Source organism: Salvelinus alpinus, chromosome 28 (assembly GCF_045679555.1).
Source record: "Salvelinus alpinus chromosome 28, SLU_Salpinus.1, whole genome shotgun sequence".
NCBI lineage: Eukaryota > Metazoa > Chordata > Actinopteri > Salmoniformes > Salmonidae > Salvelinus > Salvelinus alpinus.
The window spans coordinates 39,593,799-39,611,325 of record NC_092113.1 but is presented as its reverse complement, the minus strand read 5'-3'; the positions used below and the strand labels follow the sequence as shown (position 1 = coordinate 39,611,325).

Below are 17,527 nucleotides of genomic sequence, written 5' to 3'. Positions count from 1 at the left end.
GGCTATATCACAACCGGTCGTGATTGGGAGTCCCATAGGGTGGCGCACAATTGGCCCAGCGTCGTCCGGGTTTGGCCGGTGTATGCCGTATTTGTACATTATAATTTGTTCTTAACTGACGTGCCTAGTAAAATAAATAAAAATGTCCCAACGCGCTCATTAATCGCCTAAATTACGACTATCCAATCTACTCATCATATTAGGAATAGTAGGCTTACATTAGTTTGCAAATGCCATGGTAGATGCATGCAATCCTTTGTTTATATATGGCATGATTCCACCAATTGTAACCTTTTACAGTACATCACTTTCAAAGAGGTACTTTTATTTTGAAGGCAACCCGCAAATTCCACTATTGTGCCTAATCCTTATGGTGGCTATTTTCACACCACGGTCCAGTCAAACCTCACCAGCCAGATGAAGCTATCTGGCCTCTTTGCTTATAAGGTTAGCTTTGGGTAACAGGGTTAAGTAGTTGGCTAGCTATTTATTTCCATGAACTGAATTTCAGTTTCGATAGACGAACAACAAGTGGCAACCTAGCTAATATTTACAAGGATTCCTAAATTATTGCTAAGAATAATGAAAATGACTGCAGTTTCTACTGGTCATTGGTTTCAGGCTTGTTGTATTGGTGCTAGCTAGGTACCAAGCTAAAGATAGCTAGCTACCCCAAAAGTAGCGGTCTAACAAATAATGGCTTATTACTACCAACGTGGTATTTTAAACACTTCGTTCGTGGCCTGTGTGTGCTTGTTGGCAGACTTTTTGTTGTACAACTTTGAGAGTGCTACTGATAGTAGTGTTGGCGCTGGGCTTGCATGTTCAAATTCAGCACACACAACATTCTATAGTAGACTTGTGTTATTTGACGTGTCAAATTAAAAGCTTATTTAACGCGTAAAATAGTGTTGTTTGACGTGTATCTTTTTTTGACATGCAAAGACCTAAACGGCAAACGCTGTTCCATAGCTGAGTCACGGAGACAGCAGCACGCCCGCAAGTCGTGACAACTTTTTACCAGCTGTAGGTAGGCTATTAAGATGGGTCATTTAAAGTGGTGGTTTACAGTAAACTGCATTCTAATGTCGACTTTTCTTATGGAAAAGTATCAACAGGATCAAGCGACGGATTTTACTCATGCTCAGTTCTAGGGTCTGGACCGCTTGTGGAAATTTGAAATGAAATGAAATCCCTCGCGTTTATGGTAAATCCCTGTTTATGGTAAAAAGTCCACAATGAAAATGACATTAAATGTGGAGAATGATTTTCATTTGCATCAGTTGGTCATCAAGTAGAAAAATGTCTATGCCATTGCGGGCTAATGTAGCCTACCATTTGATACAATAAATATATTGAAATGACTATCACTTAAGTCATTGCAAATCAATTTGTGACACTTGTGTAGACTACCTGGAGCTGACAAACAGATTTAATAAATAGCCTATAACATAGTTTGTTATGCAATTATTAATGGCCATGTTTAGTTATTTCAATTGGAAGTTATCAATTGTGATCATGGTCACAGCTCTATCGTAAATGTATCGTTCTCCACATTTAATGTCAGTTTCATTGTGGACTTCTCCCTGAAATGAGATGTTGGCATGTTGGCCTATCAGGGCCTATAGGCTACCTGCATCTATCTTAGCAAATCACGGCAACGTTGAATAACAATTATGAGCCCAGATTTTAGTCAGTGCCACTGTTTCAAAGGCTATGAAGTATTTGTAGTTAAACAATTCAGTATTGTCAGTTCATCATATCATATCATATCATATCACATATCATATCAGAGCGGTAGCTTCGCCCACCTTACCAGCACACAGGCGCTAACACAAAGTAAAACCTAAAGTCCTCATTTACAAGCCTTTGCCTATTGGAATAACAAGTCAATCTCGCAAGTAGGCCATTTACAACGGTTTGTAGTCTCAACATCTGGCACATCATAATGGCACAATTGCCAGAAAATATGTGTTCCTTCACAGAGATTGAGATCCTCTGTCAATTTCATCACTCAAACTCTCCTATCGGATTTACCTATAGTTATGCGCAAACTGGATTTATTTACAATAATACATCTGGGTGGTTTGAGCCCTGAATGCTAATTGGTTGAAAGCCATGGTATATCAGACATGTACCAGAGGAATGACAAAAACGTACTTTTTACTATTCTAATTACGTTGGTAACCAGTTTATAAAGCAATAAGTTGTATATGGATTCCACGGCTAAGGCCAATCTCCTAAGAACAGAGCTTAGCTGTGGTATATTGTCCATATACCACACCTCCTCGGGCCTTATTGCTTAATCATAGCAGTCAAAACAATTTAAATCTACATCCATTGATGGAAAATGATCTGGAGATTTTAATAAGGGGGATTTATTTTTTCTCTCGAGACATTCTTAAACTCGCAATAATTATTATTTTGATGGAAAACCGAATTTTGCTTCTTAGCCTACGTTGTTAAAAATGTTGATATTCCTTAATTCGCTCAATAGCATTATAGAAAAAAGGTTTATTGGATAAATGTGGCAACTCCTCTCTAAGCTGCGAAACCTTTTTTGGGGATAGTTTTCAGGCCTTGTGGGTGGGTTTTCAGAGTTCATTGGTCTAGAAATTTGAGCGTGATCTGGCAACACTGCTGTCAGCTACGCTTTAACAGCGCGATCGGACCTTTGTGCCCGATCTGAATTTACATCCCCTCTGTTTTAGCTAGCCACTGACTACACTTTAGCTGGCTAGTTAGCAGAGCAGTATATATAAATCTCACACAGTTGAAGTTGGAATTTACATACACTTAGGTTTGAGTCATTAAAACTCGTTTTTCAACCACTCCACAAATTTCTTGTTAAGTTTTGGCAAGTCGGTTAGGACATCTACTTTGTGCATGACACAAGTAATTTTTCCAACAATTGTTTACAGACAGATTATTTCACTTATAATTCACTGTATCACAATTCCAGTGGGTCAGAAGTTTACATACACTAAGTTGACTGAGCCTTTAAACAGCTTGGAAAATTCCAGAAAATGATGTCATGGCGTTAGAAGCTTCTGATAGGCTAATTGACATCATTTGAGTCAATTTGAGGTGTACCTGTGGATGTATTTCAAGGCCAACCTTCAAACTCAGTGCCTCTGCTTGGCATCATGGGAAAATCAAAAGAAATCAGCCAAGACTTCAGAAAAAAGATTGTAGACCTCCACAAGTCTGTTTCATCCTTGGGGGCAATTTCCAAATGCCTGAAGGTACCACGTTCATCTGTAGAAACAATAGTATGCAAGTATAAACACCATGGGACCATGCAGCTGTCATACCGCTCAGGAAGGAGACGCGTTCTGTCTCCTAGAGATGAACATGCTTTGGTGCGAAAAGTGCAAATCAATCCCAGAACAACAGCAAAGGACCTTGTGAAGATCCTGGAGGAAACAGGAACAAAATTATCTATATCCACAGTAAAACGAGCCCTATATCGACATAACCTGAAAGGCAGCTCAGCAAGGAAGAAGCCACTGCTTCAAAACCGCCATAAAAAAGCCAGACTAAGGTTTGCAACTGCACATGGGGTCAAAGATCGTACTTTTTTGAGGAATGTCCTCTGGTCTGATGAAACAAAAATAGAACTGTTTGGCCATAATGACCATCGTTATGTTTGGAGGAAAGGGGGGTAGGTTTGCAAGCCAAATAACACCATCCCAACCATGAAGCACGGGGGTGGCAGTATCATGTTGCGGGGGTGCTTTGCTGCACTTCACAAAATAGATGGCATCATGAGGGAGGAAAATTATGTGGATATATTGAAGCAACATCTCAAGACATCAGTCAGGAAGTTAAAGCTTGGTTGCAAATGGGACTTCGAAATGGACAATAACCCCAAGCATACTTCCAAAGTTGTGGCAAAATGGCTTAAGGACAACAAAGTCAAGGTATTGGAGTGGCCATCACAAAGCCATGACCTCAATCATAAAGAAAATGTGTGGGCAGAACTGAAAAAGCGTGTGCGAGCAAGGAGGCCTACAAACCTGACTCAGTTACACCAGCTCTGTCAGGAGGAATGGGCCAAAATTCACCCAACTTATTGTGCGAAGCTTGTGGAAGGCTACCTGAAACGTTTGACCCAAATGAAACAATTTAAAGGCAATGCTACCACATACTAATTGAGTGTATGTAAACTTCTGACCCACTGGGAATGTGATGAAATAAATAAAAGCTGAAATAAATCATTCTCTCCACTATTATTCTAACATTTCACATTCTTAAAATAAATTGGTGATCCTAACTGACCTAAGACAGGGAATGTTTACTAGGATTAAATGTAAGGATTTGTGAGTTTAAATGGATTTGGCTAAGGTGTATGTAAACTTCCGACTTCAACTGTGTGTGTATATATTTTTTTAAATATTTGTATTGTTTTACGTACCCTAGATAATTGTTTGTACAGTATGTCGACGATGGTGTCCATTTCAGACCTTAAGGCATTTTTAAGGATGAGCATAAGAGCATTAAAAGTGGAGAAGACCACTAGAATTCTGGCCATGTGGAGGAGACCACTAGAAGTCTGGCCATGTGGAGAAGACCACTAGAAGTCTGGCCATGTAGAGAAGACCACTAGCAGTCTGGCCATGTGGAGAAGATCACTAGAAGTCTGGCCATGTGGAGAAGACCACTAGAAGTCTGGCCATGTGGAGAAGACCACTAGAAGTCTGGCCATGTGGAGAAGACCACTAGAAGTCTGGCCATGTGGAGAAGCCCACTAGAAGTCTGGCCATGTGGAGAAGCCCACTAGAAGTCTGGCCATGTGGAGAAGACCACTAGAAGTCTGGCCATGTGGAGAAGACCACTAGAAGTCTGGCCATGTGGAGAAGACCACTAGAAGTCTGGCCATGTGGAGAAGACCACTAGAAGTCTGGCCATGTGGAGAAGACCACTAGAAGTCTGGCCATGTGGAGAAGACCACTAGACGTCTGGCCATGTGGAGAAGACCACTAGAAGTCTGGCCATGTAGAGAAGTACAGCTATAGTGAGGGGCAACTTACTGGTTTGGTCAGGGCCATCATGAGGGATAACGTTTATCCTGTGTCTGTGAGTGTAGCTATTAAGTACATTTTTAGCATCTTAGCAGTACAATGTGTTGTAAACAGCTGTCAACATTCTGCAAGGAAAGAGCCGCTTAATCAATTATATAATCATTGACGATATTATCCCTTATACAAGAATTCCAAGAGTGATAACTCCATTCTAGAATGTTGTCATTGATGAGAATGAATGTAAGGCTACCTATTGACATTCAGTATGGACTTAGTTTAGACTTCCAGCTTGTAGTTTCATGACCAGAGACAAATCTTCAAAAGGACAGTATTTATTTATTTTGGAGTGGTACATGCATTCTCACAGTCTTTGATATCTAGGATCCTTTCCACAATATAATTGATATGTCAAGTGATTAAAATCCTAAACGATCAATTAAAAGTTTATGGAAAAACTACACTTAAATATTATACATATGTGTCATATATGTCATGAATCAAATTCCAATTTTATTTATATAGCACAATTCTTACAATGAATGCATTTCAAGGTGTTTAGTTGTTGGATGGGGTGTTGTCTGTGAAATGGGCCTAAGATTACAAAGAGGAGGGCTGCTGGTCAGTGCCCAAAATCCTTATGTTCCATCCCTACATGTTAGTACCTTTCAGACGATCCCTCTATTACCGTTGGTCCTCTGCGGTGACCTCCCGGCGGAGGGTTTGAACTTTTCCTCTTGAGAATTAGAATCGGAAGTACAGTTGGATAGCTCATTGCAATACTTCACCATTTCGGGCAAATTGTACCCTTAGACTGTCCTGATCATCTAGTTGATCATTCCAGATAATTCTTCCATCCCGGTAGAAACGTCCCATCCACATAGTAGGATTTTTAGATGTGCAGGTATTTTCACTGTTACTATAGTCAAGTCTGTGGGTTATGGTATTTGAATATAGCTGTTACCATTTTAGTAATCAACTTAGCTAGCTAGTAAAAGTATTTAATTTTTTGTCTTTCAGATGGCTGGACCGGAAACACAGGTGACAACATTCGGGTCTGTAGCTGCCATTTTCCTGTGGGAAAGAGAAAGGGCACTGTATTTACCAGAAAAGGTAGCCTCATCTACCACGGCAGGAGAGAAAGATCCAGACTGTTGATTGGGAAACAAGAACAAACAATGAGGCATGACGATTGGGTGTTCAGGGACAACTTGTCACATTGTCCAAGGTGGGTTTGTGTTATGATAAACAATGCATTTTCTGTCCAGATAAAGATGTTGATACGGTATTTAAAAAGACCCACCACTGACCAAATGTCTCTTTGTTTTCCAGTCCCAACAGGAGTGGATCCTTCAGACCATCCGTGTCACGCCCTGACCTTAGAGATCCTTTTTATGTCTCTATTTTGGTTTGGTCAGGTCGTGAGTTGGGGTGGGTTTTCTATGTTCTATGTTGTGTATTTCTTTGTGTTTGGCCGGGTGTGGTTCTCAATCAGGGACAGCTGTCTATCGTTGTCTCTGATTGAGAACCATACTTAGGTAGCCCTTTTCCCACCTGTGTTTGTGGGAAGTTGACTTTGTTTAGGGCACATAGCCTGTTGAGCTTCACGGTTTGTTTTGTATTGGTTATTGTTTTGTTCGGCGTCATTTTTATAAATAAATAAAATGTACGCTCACCACGGTGCACCTTGGTCCTCTCCTTTCGACAGCCGTGACAATCCGGTGCATGGCCAACCTGTTCCAGTGGGAAGTGAGCGTCCAGTTAGCGGAGACTACAGCACATCGAGCCTGTGGACGGACAGCTCAGTAACACATCAAATATGATACAATATTATGTGAAACGTTGAATTTGTAGATGCATCGAAATTTTGATTGTATGTCCCCTTTTTCCCCCCATGTTTTAGACATGAGGCGTGACAGTCAGAACATCAGGCTCACCCCATAACAAATATAAATTCCCACTGTGCCCATGATAAAATGCAATGTGAATTGTGTTGTACTACTAAATGAATCTCCAGCCTTTGTGATTTAACTTATGTTAACTACATTACTTTAGTTGGCTGCTTTTGAGCAAAAACTTGTATGTAATATAACCTATCCTGGAAGGTGTGTGTGTGTGTACTATGTGGAATATTTTTGGACCATTGTCCGAGGTCGTCACGCTGGATGGGGATGGAGGCTTTGGTGGTCCACACAACGAAGCAGCAGGTGTCTCTTCCAGTGATGTGGAGCTGACCCTGGACCGGTTGCCAGTAAGGATGGTCTTTGATTTGATTGATGACATTACATCTGTAGAATGCATCCACTGTGGCTGACTATAGACAACATGGACAGTATATGGTATATGGCCAATATACCACAGCTAAGAGATGTTCGGCAAGACGCAACACAGAGTGCCTGGACACAGCCATTAGCCGTGGTCCAAACACACTAAAATAGTCGTGAAGAGGGCACGACAAAACCTATTCCCCACCAGGAGACTAAAAAGATGTGTCATGGGTCCTCAGGTTCTCAAAAGGTTCTACAGCTGCAAAATCAAGAGCATCTGGACTGGTTGCATCACTGCTTGGTATGGCAACTGCTTGGCCTCCAACTGCAAGGCACTACAGAGGGTAGTGCATACAGCCCAGTACATCACTTGGGCCAAGCTTCCTGCCATCCAGGACCTCTATATCAGGCGGTGACAGAGGAAGACCCTAAAAATTGTCAAAGACTCTAACCACCCTAGTCATAGACTGGTCTCTCTGCTACCACACGGCAAGCGGTACCGGAGCACCAAGTCGAGGTCCAAAGGGCTTATTAACAGCTTCTACCCCCAACCATAAGACTCCTGAACAGCTAATCAAAGGGCTACCCAGACCTCTCTTTTACACTGCAGCTACTCTCTGTTTATAATATATGCATATCACTTTAACTCTACCTACATGTACATACCTCAATTACCTCAATTAACTGCTGCCCCCGCACATTGACTCTGTACCTGTATATAGCCTCGCTTGTTATTCTACTGTTGCTGTTTAATTATTTGTTACTTTTATTTTCTATTTTTTACTTATCTATTTTTTACTTAACACTTATTTTATTTTATTAACTTAAAGCATTGTTGGTTAAGGGCTTGTAAGTAAGCATTTCACTGTCACCTGTTGTATTCGACGCATGTGACAAACACAATTTGATTTAATTTGATATTTCACAAACCCGATGTGCCTTATTGCTATTATAAACGGTATACCAACGTAATTAAAGCAGTACAAATAAATCGTTTGTCATACCTGTGGTATACATCTGATACACCACGGCTGTCAGCCAATCAGCATTCAGGGTTCGAACCACCCAGTTTATAATAGATTTTAGATCACATACAGGCTAAGATCACATGAACTTAAAACTCCACACATTTTGGAATTTCTTTGTGTCCTTGACAATCGCTAACCAATATCCAAAAACAGCACACGTTTTTTTTCCGCAAACCTGGACATCATCATCACCAATGTGAGGGTTTATGGCAGGGGAAACGGTGTAGCAGTAGTCTAGTGTGTGGTGCGCGAATAATGACAAGCGAACCTTGGTGTGCTTTGCATTCACATTGTCCTATAAAAGGTAACCGGACCGCGGAATTCAAGCGAACCGAACTCAGAACACCTCTTGAGATGGTCTCATTCGGGTTCGCTTCGGTGGTTCTTTTGAGGGGTCTGAGTTCCTTTGGAATGTTCACACTGCACACAAAAAATTAGGCGAGCAGCACTGAGTTCACAGAAATTGGCTGAAAGGGACCAAGTGTGAAAACACCCTAAGGTTCAGGGCAAATCATTTGTTGTTCATTTCAAATGAGGAACCAGTTATTTGAATAAAATGGATAACAAAATATAAAACGTAAGGCTGTATGAAACATCGTATATAAACCCAAAATAAATAATGCCCCAGTTTCTGCAATTTACGATTTGACTGACATACACTAGTTGTTTCTTCCACCCACTATTTCGTCCAATCAGCTCGAAGGGGCGGGCTCTGACAGTATTCCAGACAAAATGGCGGATGTTGTTGTTTTGCCGCAGGGTCAGTGCTAATCGGAGTTCGCCTTTTCACTGATTTACTGCAAGAAAATACATAAATAATATCGTTGGCGACAACCTTCATCATTGTAAGGGTTTGCGAGGTGGACTGTAATGAAAGGCAAAGAAAGGTCGCCGATTAAAAAGCGCTCTCGGGCTTTGGATGATATCCGAGACAGGGGAGGAGGCCATCCGCCCAGCAAGAAAATGGGGGCTATCTCAGTTTCCAGTGGGAGCAATAATGGAAATAGCTCGACTAAAAGTGACGCAGGATCTACAAGAAGGAGTTTGTTGGGCGAAAAGAGAGACAGGGATTTTGACGGGCATGTTTCCAGTCGATCCGGCGTGAGTAACCATAGTTATCCCGGTGCTGTTGCTAGCGCTAGCGCTATCGGTAAGAACCACAACTTGGGCTTGACTCTCGATTTAGCCACTGCAAGGACTAGTAATTCTCGTGGCGAGCGTGCTCTGCCTCCCCCCAACAACAACGAAAGTGAGTACAAAACTCTTAAAATCAGTGAGTTGGGAACCCAGTTGAGCGATGAAGACATCGAAGACGGACTTTTCCACGAATTCAAAAAATTCGGGGACGTGAGTGTCAAAATAAGCCGCAGCAACGACGAGAGAATCGCTTTTGTCAACTTCAGAAAGCCCGAGGATGCCAGAGCAGCTAAACACGCCCGGGGCAGGTTAGTACTTTACGACCGTCCTCTGAAAATCGACGCAGTGTACATCAACAGACGGAGAAGTCGCTCTCCAGTTGAGAGAGTTGACAGAGACCCCTATGTTGGAGCCCCAGGGCACAGACACCTTCACACCCAGAGACCCCTCTCCCCATCAGGGCTTGGATACAGAGACTACAGACTACAGCAGCTGGCCCTTGGGCGCCTCCCTCCTCCCCCACTTCCCCCTTTGCCCAGAGACCTAGAACGGGAGAGGGAGTTTGCCCTGTTTGAAGCCAGGTCGCGCCCAGGTCCAGCTTTCATTGCAGAGAGAGCTGCTGCTTTCCGCGAGGAGGATTTTATCTCTCCCGAGGATGACCAAAGAGCTAACAGAACGCTGTTTCTGGGCAACTTGGACATCACAGTCACAGAGACGGACCTGAGGAGGGCATTTGACAGATTTGGGGTGATAACAGAGGTGGATATAAAGCCCACACGGGGACAGACCAGCACATACGGATTTCTGAAGTTTGAGAACCTAGACATGGCCCATCGCGCCAAACTCACCATGTCTGGGAAGATAGTGGGCCGTAACCCCATAAAGATTGGCTATGGTAAGGCCACCCCCACCACACGCCTATGGGTGGGCGGGCTCGGACCCTGGGTCCCCCTAGCAGCATTGGCCAGAGAGTTTGACCGCTTTGGTACAATAAGGACCATTGACTACAGAAAGGGGGACACCTGGGCTTATATACAGTACGAGAGCCTTGACGCTGCTCAGGCTGCGTGCACTCACATGCGTGGCTTCCCTCTGGGGGGGCCCGAGAGGAGACTCAGGGTGGACTTTGCAGACACAGAGCACCACTACCAGCAGCAGTTCCTTCAGCCTCTTCCTCTACCCCCCTTCGACATGGTGGCAGAGGCTTTCATCCACCGAGCCACAGCTGAGCCCCTGAGGGACAGGGAAAGGACTCCACCGCCGCTCCACTTCAGAGAGAGAGATCTGGGCTTCCCCGGGGCTGAGTGGCCCCCTAACCCGGCTATGCGTGAACGAATACGTCCCGGGGTCTTTGAGCTGCCAGACCACCTGCAGCGGGACCGGCGGCCGGGGGGGAGGGAGCCCTGGTCTCTGGAGCGTGAGCTGGTGGGGCGCGGCGGCGACCCAGGACGGAAACGACGCCTCATGGACGACGGTCGCCATCTTGATGTCTCTCCTGACAGCACTGACCGCACGGCACGCCGGCGCAGAGGTGGCCCATCCCCAGACGGTAGCCCTGACGGAGGCCGCTTCAGTGACTCAGAGCGCCCCCCTCGCGGCGACGACAGACCCTCCCCTGGACGAGACCGCCGCCCCAGTCTGGAGCGTCCTAGCGGAGGGGACAGGAGGTTGAAGAACCAGGGGAATCTCGCCGAGAGAGGGGCCTCCAGCAGTGGCCTCGCATCTTCAACAGGGGAGCGGAAACGTAAAGCCGGCGACAGCAGCAGCAGAGGACCCGGAGCTAAGAGGGATCGCTCCTCAGACCAGGGCGGCTCTAAAGGCAGTCAGTCATCCAAGCTTAGCCTGGCCTGGCACGGCATGCTCCTCCTGAAGAACAGCAACTTCCCCGCCAACATGCACCTCCTGGAGGGTCACCAGGGCGTGGCCAAGGACCTCCTCGTCGACGGCCCCACGGGGAGACAGGTAGGGGAGCTCAAGATCACCCAGCGTCTCCGCCTCGACCAGCCCAAGCTGGACGAGGTCTCCAGACGCATCAAAGCGGCCGGCCCCGGCGGCTACGCTGTCCTCCTGGCGGTTCCGGGTTCCGGTGGCGAGGAGGTATCGTCGACGGACCCTGCAGCTTCCACCCAGCGTCCTCTCCGCAATCTGGTGTCCTACCTGAAACAGAAGCAGGCAGCCGGAGTCATCAGCCTGCCGGTTGGAGGCAGCCGGGATAAGGACCACCAGGGTGTTCTCCACGCGTTCCCTCCCTGTGAGTTCTCACAGCAGTTCATTGATGCCTCGGCTAAAGCTCTGGCCAAAACGGACGAGGACTATCTGGTGATGGTCGTGGTGCGAGGGCCATCATAACTACAATAAGAGACGAAGCAGAACATCAGTGATATTGTACAAAAGAAAAAAAAGATGTCAGTAACTACTATTGCATGCTGTGTGTTGAGTTCTGCTCCATGGGGTACTACTATAGAGTAGGGGTATGATGGGGTACTACTAGAGTAGGGGTATGATGGGGTACTACTATAGAGTAGGGGTATGATGGGGTACTACTAGAGTAGGGGTATGATGGGGTACTACTAGAGTAGGGGTATGATGGGGTACTACTAGAGTAGGGGTATGATGGGGTTCTAGGCTATGTCACTATTTGTTCCACCAAAATAATTATGAAGTGCCCTCTTGAAAGTCAACAAATGTGTAGGCAAATTGTGCTGCCCTGTTTTATTAATGAAGGGTGTGTTCATTTCCAGCCAGTATTATAAAAGGGGGACATTCTAGAAATACAATCTAACTTGAAATGAGGTAAAAATGGCACCCTTTTTCATTTAGGAAAACTTGAATCAACCGCTGTGTGTGAGAAGACTCCATTCCAACATTTGGTCCACTGTTAGTGTTCCACTGATCGTATTATATACAGAGCCTTCAGAAAGTATTCACACCCCTTGACTTATTCCACATTTTCTTGTGTTACAGCCTGAATTTAAAATGGATTTAAAAAAAATTGCTCTCCCATCTACACACAATACCCGACAAAGTGAAAACATGTTTTTAGAAATGTTCCCAAATGTATTGAAAATTAAATACAGAATGATCTCATTTACATAAGTATTCACACCCCTTAGTCAATACTTTGTTTCTAAGTACCTTTGGCAGCAGTTCTAGCTGTGAGTCTTTCTGGGGTTAGTCTCTAAGAGCTTTCCACCCCATTTATAATGCTTCCTTTTCTCGCTGTATAGGTTAGTATTGTGGAGTAACTACTATGTTGTTGATCCATCCTCTGTCATTAAAACATCATGTTAAACACTATTATTTCCCACAGAGTGAGTCCATGCAACTAATTATGTGACTTGTTAAGCACATTTTTACTCATGAACATATTTAGGCTTGCCATAACATAACATCTTGAATCACGACATTTCAGATTTTCATTTTTAATTAATTTGTAAAAATGTTTTTTTAATTTTATTTAAAAAACATAATTCCACTTTGCTGTTATGTGGTATTGTGTGTAGGCCAGTGACACATTTCAATTTAATCCATTTTAAATTCAGGCTGTAACACAACAAAATGTGGAAAAAGTCAATGAATGTGAATACTTTTTGAAGGCTCTGTAGATTAGGCTGCTTTTTGCTTCATTACAATCATTTCGTGTCATTTACAGTTAATTATATATTTTTCACCTCAAGGCCCTTTCTAAAAATCCTGAATTATGAAGCCTTTATTTTAAATGTCACATTTTGAGAAAGATACCATCAGATCTGTTTGACAACTTTGGTATGGTGAGGATATAAATCATATTTCAATTTCTCACAAAAAAAGGTATTGGGGACAATTATGTTGGGATATGTCATTACTTGACAAAATTGACTTCCTGTCTTTCTGTAATACATGGAAATGGTTCAAACCTAGGAATCGAATGTCCCTATGCACAGTAGGCTATCTGTGGTTAGGTTACACCTGGTGTTTTACCCTGTACAACTGGTTAGGTTACACCTGGTGTTTTACCCTGTACAACTGGTTAGGTTACACCTGGTGTTTTACCCTGTATAACTGGTTAGGTTACACCTGGTGTTTCAGCCTGTACAACTGGTTAGGTTACACCTGGTGTTTTACCCTGTATAACTGGTTAGGTTACACCTGGTGTTTTACCCTGTATAACTGGTTAGGTTACACCTGGTGTTTTACCCTGTACAACTGGTTAGGTTACACCTGGTGTTTCAGCCTGTACAACTGGTTAGGTTACACCTGGTGTTTCAGCCTGTATAACTGGTTAGGTTACACCTGGTGTTTCAGCCTGTATAGCTGGTTAGGTTACACCTGGTGTTTCAGCCTGTACAACTGGTTAGGTTACACCTGGTGTTTCAGCCTGTATAACTGGTTAGGTTACACCTGGTGTTTCAGCCTGTATAACTGTGGTTAGGTTACACCTGGTGTTTCAGCCTGTATAACTGGTTAGGTTACACCTGGTGTTTCAGCCTGTATAACTGGTTAGGTTACACCTGGTGTTTCAGCCTGTATAACTGGTTAGGTTACACCTGGTGTTTCAGCCTGTACAACTGTGGTTAGGTTACACCTGGTGTTTCAGCCTGTACAACTGTGGTTAGCTTACACCTGGTGTTTCAGCCTGTATAACTGGTTAGGTTACACCTGGTGTTTCAGCCTGTACAACTGTGGTTAGGTTACACCTGGTGTTTTACCCTGTATAACTGGTTAGCTTACACCTGGTGTTTCAGCCTGTATAACTGGTTAGGTTACACCTGGTGTTTCAGCCTGTACAACTGTGGTTAGGTTAGCCCACACCTCTATGGTTAAGGAATGGTTCATGACACTACAAAATGGGTAGAGACAATGGGGTTTAGTTGCTGAGTGTAAACTCAACCTAACTTGTCTGTGGTGTGAATATAGTGTATTCAATTGGTTTCCAAATGTATTTTAATGTTTAAGCTACTCACCAGTAATACTTGGGCGTATTGAGAGGCTGAATGAGAAATATAGAGGTGATTTTTGCCCAGCTAATATACTGTAGGATGGGCCCATCAATGCAATGATGCAGCAAACACATAGCCCACTAAGAGAGATGCTAAGGGTAGATTTTAATGTGTATATTTTCTTTAGCACCACCTGACCCTTGGTAGTAACTTGTGACCTATAACCTTTGACCTATAATGTGTGGTAAAATTACACTAGAGATAAAAACAAACGTACGTTTTTGTTGTTGTTGACATTTTTTGGTCCGGTTTCATTCAATTAATATACAAATGTTTGTTGCCAAGTTTGTCTGAATATGACAGTATTTTATTGGTAATCATTGCTAACAAATGATTTACGGTAATCCTAATAATCAATAAGTTAAAAGGCTATTCAACATTTGGAGAAACTCATCATGTTAGTTTTTTTTTTGAGGAAAACTTAAATTGTACGTTTGCTAAGTTGTTGTGCTATTACTTTGCAGTATTTTTAAACCACAATGTTTTCCCCGTTTGCGACCAGCAGAAAACAGCTATATTTGTCAGACTTAATAGCCTACTGTTGGTAACATTTTATGGCTGTTTTTTAATATTTTTTTAAAAACTAAACTGAGTTGTAGTTTTAAGATGTTTTAAGATGAGGTTGGTCTGGTTTATCTGTTTGAAAAACTGTATGAGAAAAAAAATCTGTATTTGTCTCAAAGTTTTGCCTCAACTGTGGACTTCCTATGGCTCAAACCTCACAGGAAACTCTGAAGAGAAGGAAACTACTTAGTATTTGTGTGTTTTCACTGAGAAAGCAGCTTTTAAGTTGTCTTCTTTTGTGTTCTGTTTTAAGTGGAGTAATATGACCCTCTTGCTTTGTGCTGTGTACCTGGTTTCATTGGGAAGACAAGAAAAGGGAAAATCCTCTTCCCACACTGCGCTTACTGCCACGCTGTTTAACACACACAGAGACAAAGTGCATTTATGCACTTATTTGTCCTCCGAATATCAATAAATGTTCATTTGTTGGAAACCTGTTTCTGCCGTGGAAATGAATTGAAGAGCGAGAACTGTTCTGACTATCTCGTCTGTTGTGTTTCCAAAAAGGAATTGTGTTTATCACTTTGAATTGTGACACAAGAAAAGGGAACCAAACATCTCTTTGCCGATTGTTAGCGCCGAGGAGACTAGGAGAGACGTCTGCGTGATGATCACCTGTGTGTGTGTTTTCTCTCACACACACACACACACACATACACACACACACACACACTTTTCAGGAGCTGTTGATGACCTGTTGAGCTAACAGGAGCTATTGATGACCTGACAGGAGCTGTTCAGAAGTTGTTGCTGATTAATAGCATACCTTTTGACCCCTCCCCTCCAGGGCTGGCCCCCTGTGTGAGTTCTACTGCTCTAGCAGGTGAATCACAGGATCCATGGAGGAGTCGCTGCTGTGACCAAACCCCACTGTGTATACTATGGCTCCTGTTTGTCTGCAACCTCCAGCCCATGTCCTGCTCTGCAGTGTGAAACACAGTAGCAGGCTGCCACGCTAGTGCAGAATGTGGGAGAACAGGGGTGGATTTGCAGCGCCCCCCCCCCCATTGCTCTCACTGTTGTCTTCGATAAGGTCTTTCTCTGTTTGAGTTGACCACAGCCTGGGGTGGCTGTGGGCTGTGGGCTGTGGGCTGTGCCATGTCCACGGTTCGCCACACAAGCAGAGGCCCTGTCACCGGCTGCCACGCATGATGCACCTCTTGTGGGTTTTCAGTTTCTTAACCCGCATAGCAACTCTACTTGACCACCGCAAGCTGTTGCACTGCTGAGGGAGTCACCTTGACCTGTGACCTTCTCAAAGTGACCGTACAACATTTCCCTGTTCTCCCAGAAGAATGATTATTTGTTGCCGTCATAATTTTGACGTCTTCAGTTTATGATTTGACTCCATGTATGCAGTGAATGGATGGAGGATCGGCCCTTTTCATGAATAGGAATATTGTTTATTGTTTCCTGCGGTTTGATTGAAGCTTTTCCTGAAAGAAAGGATCAGGAGTCACATGTTTGTTCTGCTCAGGTTTCCCCTGACAACCGCAGAACAACATCATCTACCTCACATTTCACTCGAACAAGGGAACGTAAGCCACTCGAACATGGGAACGTAAGCAGAAAAGGCAAAATGAGCCATTTGAAACTCAATTTCACTTCAACATTTTCACAGGTTGTGAAAGGATCCGTATTGTTTCATTTTGTGACAGTTCAACCAAGAGCCCCCTTTGTTTTAAAGTCCCCCTATCTATTGAAGAAATTCTTCCTTATATTTATCACATATAGCTCCTCCCAGTACAAGTGCAGCAATAGCAGAGCTTAAATCCCGCCTGCTCCTGGTGCTGAAAAAAGAAACCGCCACTGGAGAAATGCTGCCCTCTAGAGGATCATGAAGGATCTGCATTCTGCACGCCCCCATGTTTTGCACCTGCTGACAGACAGGACCAGGGCAGCCGCTATCACTACTGTAGTGCCATAGGGAGTCACTACACTACACTGATGCCATAGAGAGACAGCTTGTTGCTGTCACTGCAGAGCCTGTTCGTGAGTTAGGAGGAGGGTGGCTGCTGCTGTCTGACCTTCAGAAGTGTGGAAGAAGCAGAGGTACGTATATTACCAATATTATGCTACAGTAAGTACGGTACCATATAAGGGGTTCCTCTCTTTTTTACCTAGCACCTACAGTCCATTCAGTCTAGTTTGGTAGTCCACTCAAAATACAACCTAACATGATTTTCCTACCTCCCTTGGCTGTAACCTGTTACTCATTACAGCCATAGGTCTACAGTGGCGTCAGGAAACAGTCATTAATATAAACAAGTGACTAGCAACACAGCTCAGACACCCATGTATACCCTACAACACAGTCCACCAGGCGTCTCTTCACAGTCCCCAAGTCCAGAACAGACTGGGAAACGCAGTCCCCAAGTCCAGAACAGACTGGGAAACGCAGTCCCCAAGTCCAGAACAGACTGGGAAACGCAGTCCCCAAGTCCAGAACAGACTGGGAAACGCAGTCCCCAAGTCCAGAACAGACTGGGAAACGCAGTCCCCAAGTCCAGAACAGACTGGGAAACGCAGTC

The 17,527-nt window shown here is 43.8% G+C and overlaps 1 protein-coding gene and 1 long non-coding RNA gene across 4 annotated transcripts; both read left to right on the top strand.

The window, feature by feature from the left end:
- The first annotated feature begins 347 nt into the window (after positions 1-347).
- On the top strand, positions 348-8,284 carry LOC139557860 (uncharacterized). 3 transcript variants are annotated; one of them, XR_011671483.1, is made up of 4 exons: positions 348-447; positions 6,042-6,249; positions 6,354-6,452; positions 6,730-8,284. It is a non-coding gene; the product is annotated as an uncharacterized lncRNA (long non-coding RNA). The 3 variants fall into 3 exon arrangements; XR_011671482.1 differs by lacking the exon at positions 6,730-8,284 and adding an exon at positions 946-1,030 and having other exon boundaries at positions 362-447; positions 6,354-6,692; XR_011671481.1 differs by lacking the exon at positions 6,730-8,284 and having other exon boundaries at positions 6,354-6,692.
- Positions 8,285-9,017: 733 nt separating this feature from the next.
- On the top strand, positions 9,018-15,429 carry rbm15 (RNA binding motif protein 15). Its single transcript, XM_071373122.1, has one exon. It carries the CDS (start codon positions 9,187-9,189, stop codon positions 11,800-11,802), a length of 2,616 nt encoding a protein of 871 aa, XP_071229223.1. The 5' UTR covers positions 9,018-9,186; the 3' UTR covers positions 11,803-15,429.
- Positions 15,430-17,527: the final 2,098 nt, after the last annotated feature.

What these genes read in the sequence shown, in the direction of transcription:
- rbm15 (XM_071373122.1), top strand. Translation starts at nt 9,187, where the DNA reads ATGAAAGGCAAAGAAAGGTCGCCGATTAAAAAGCGCTCTCGGGCTTTG.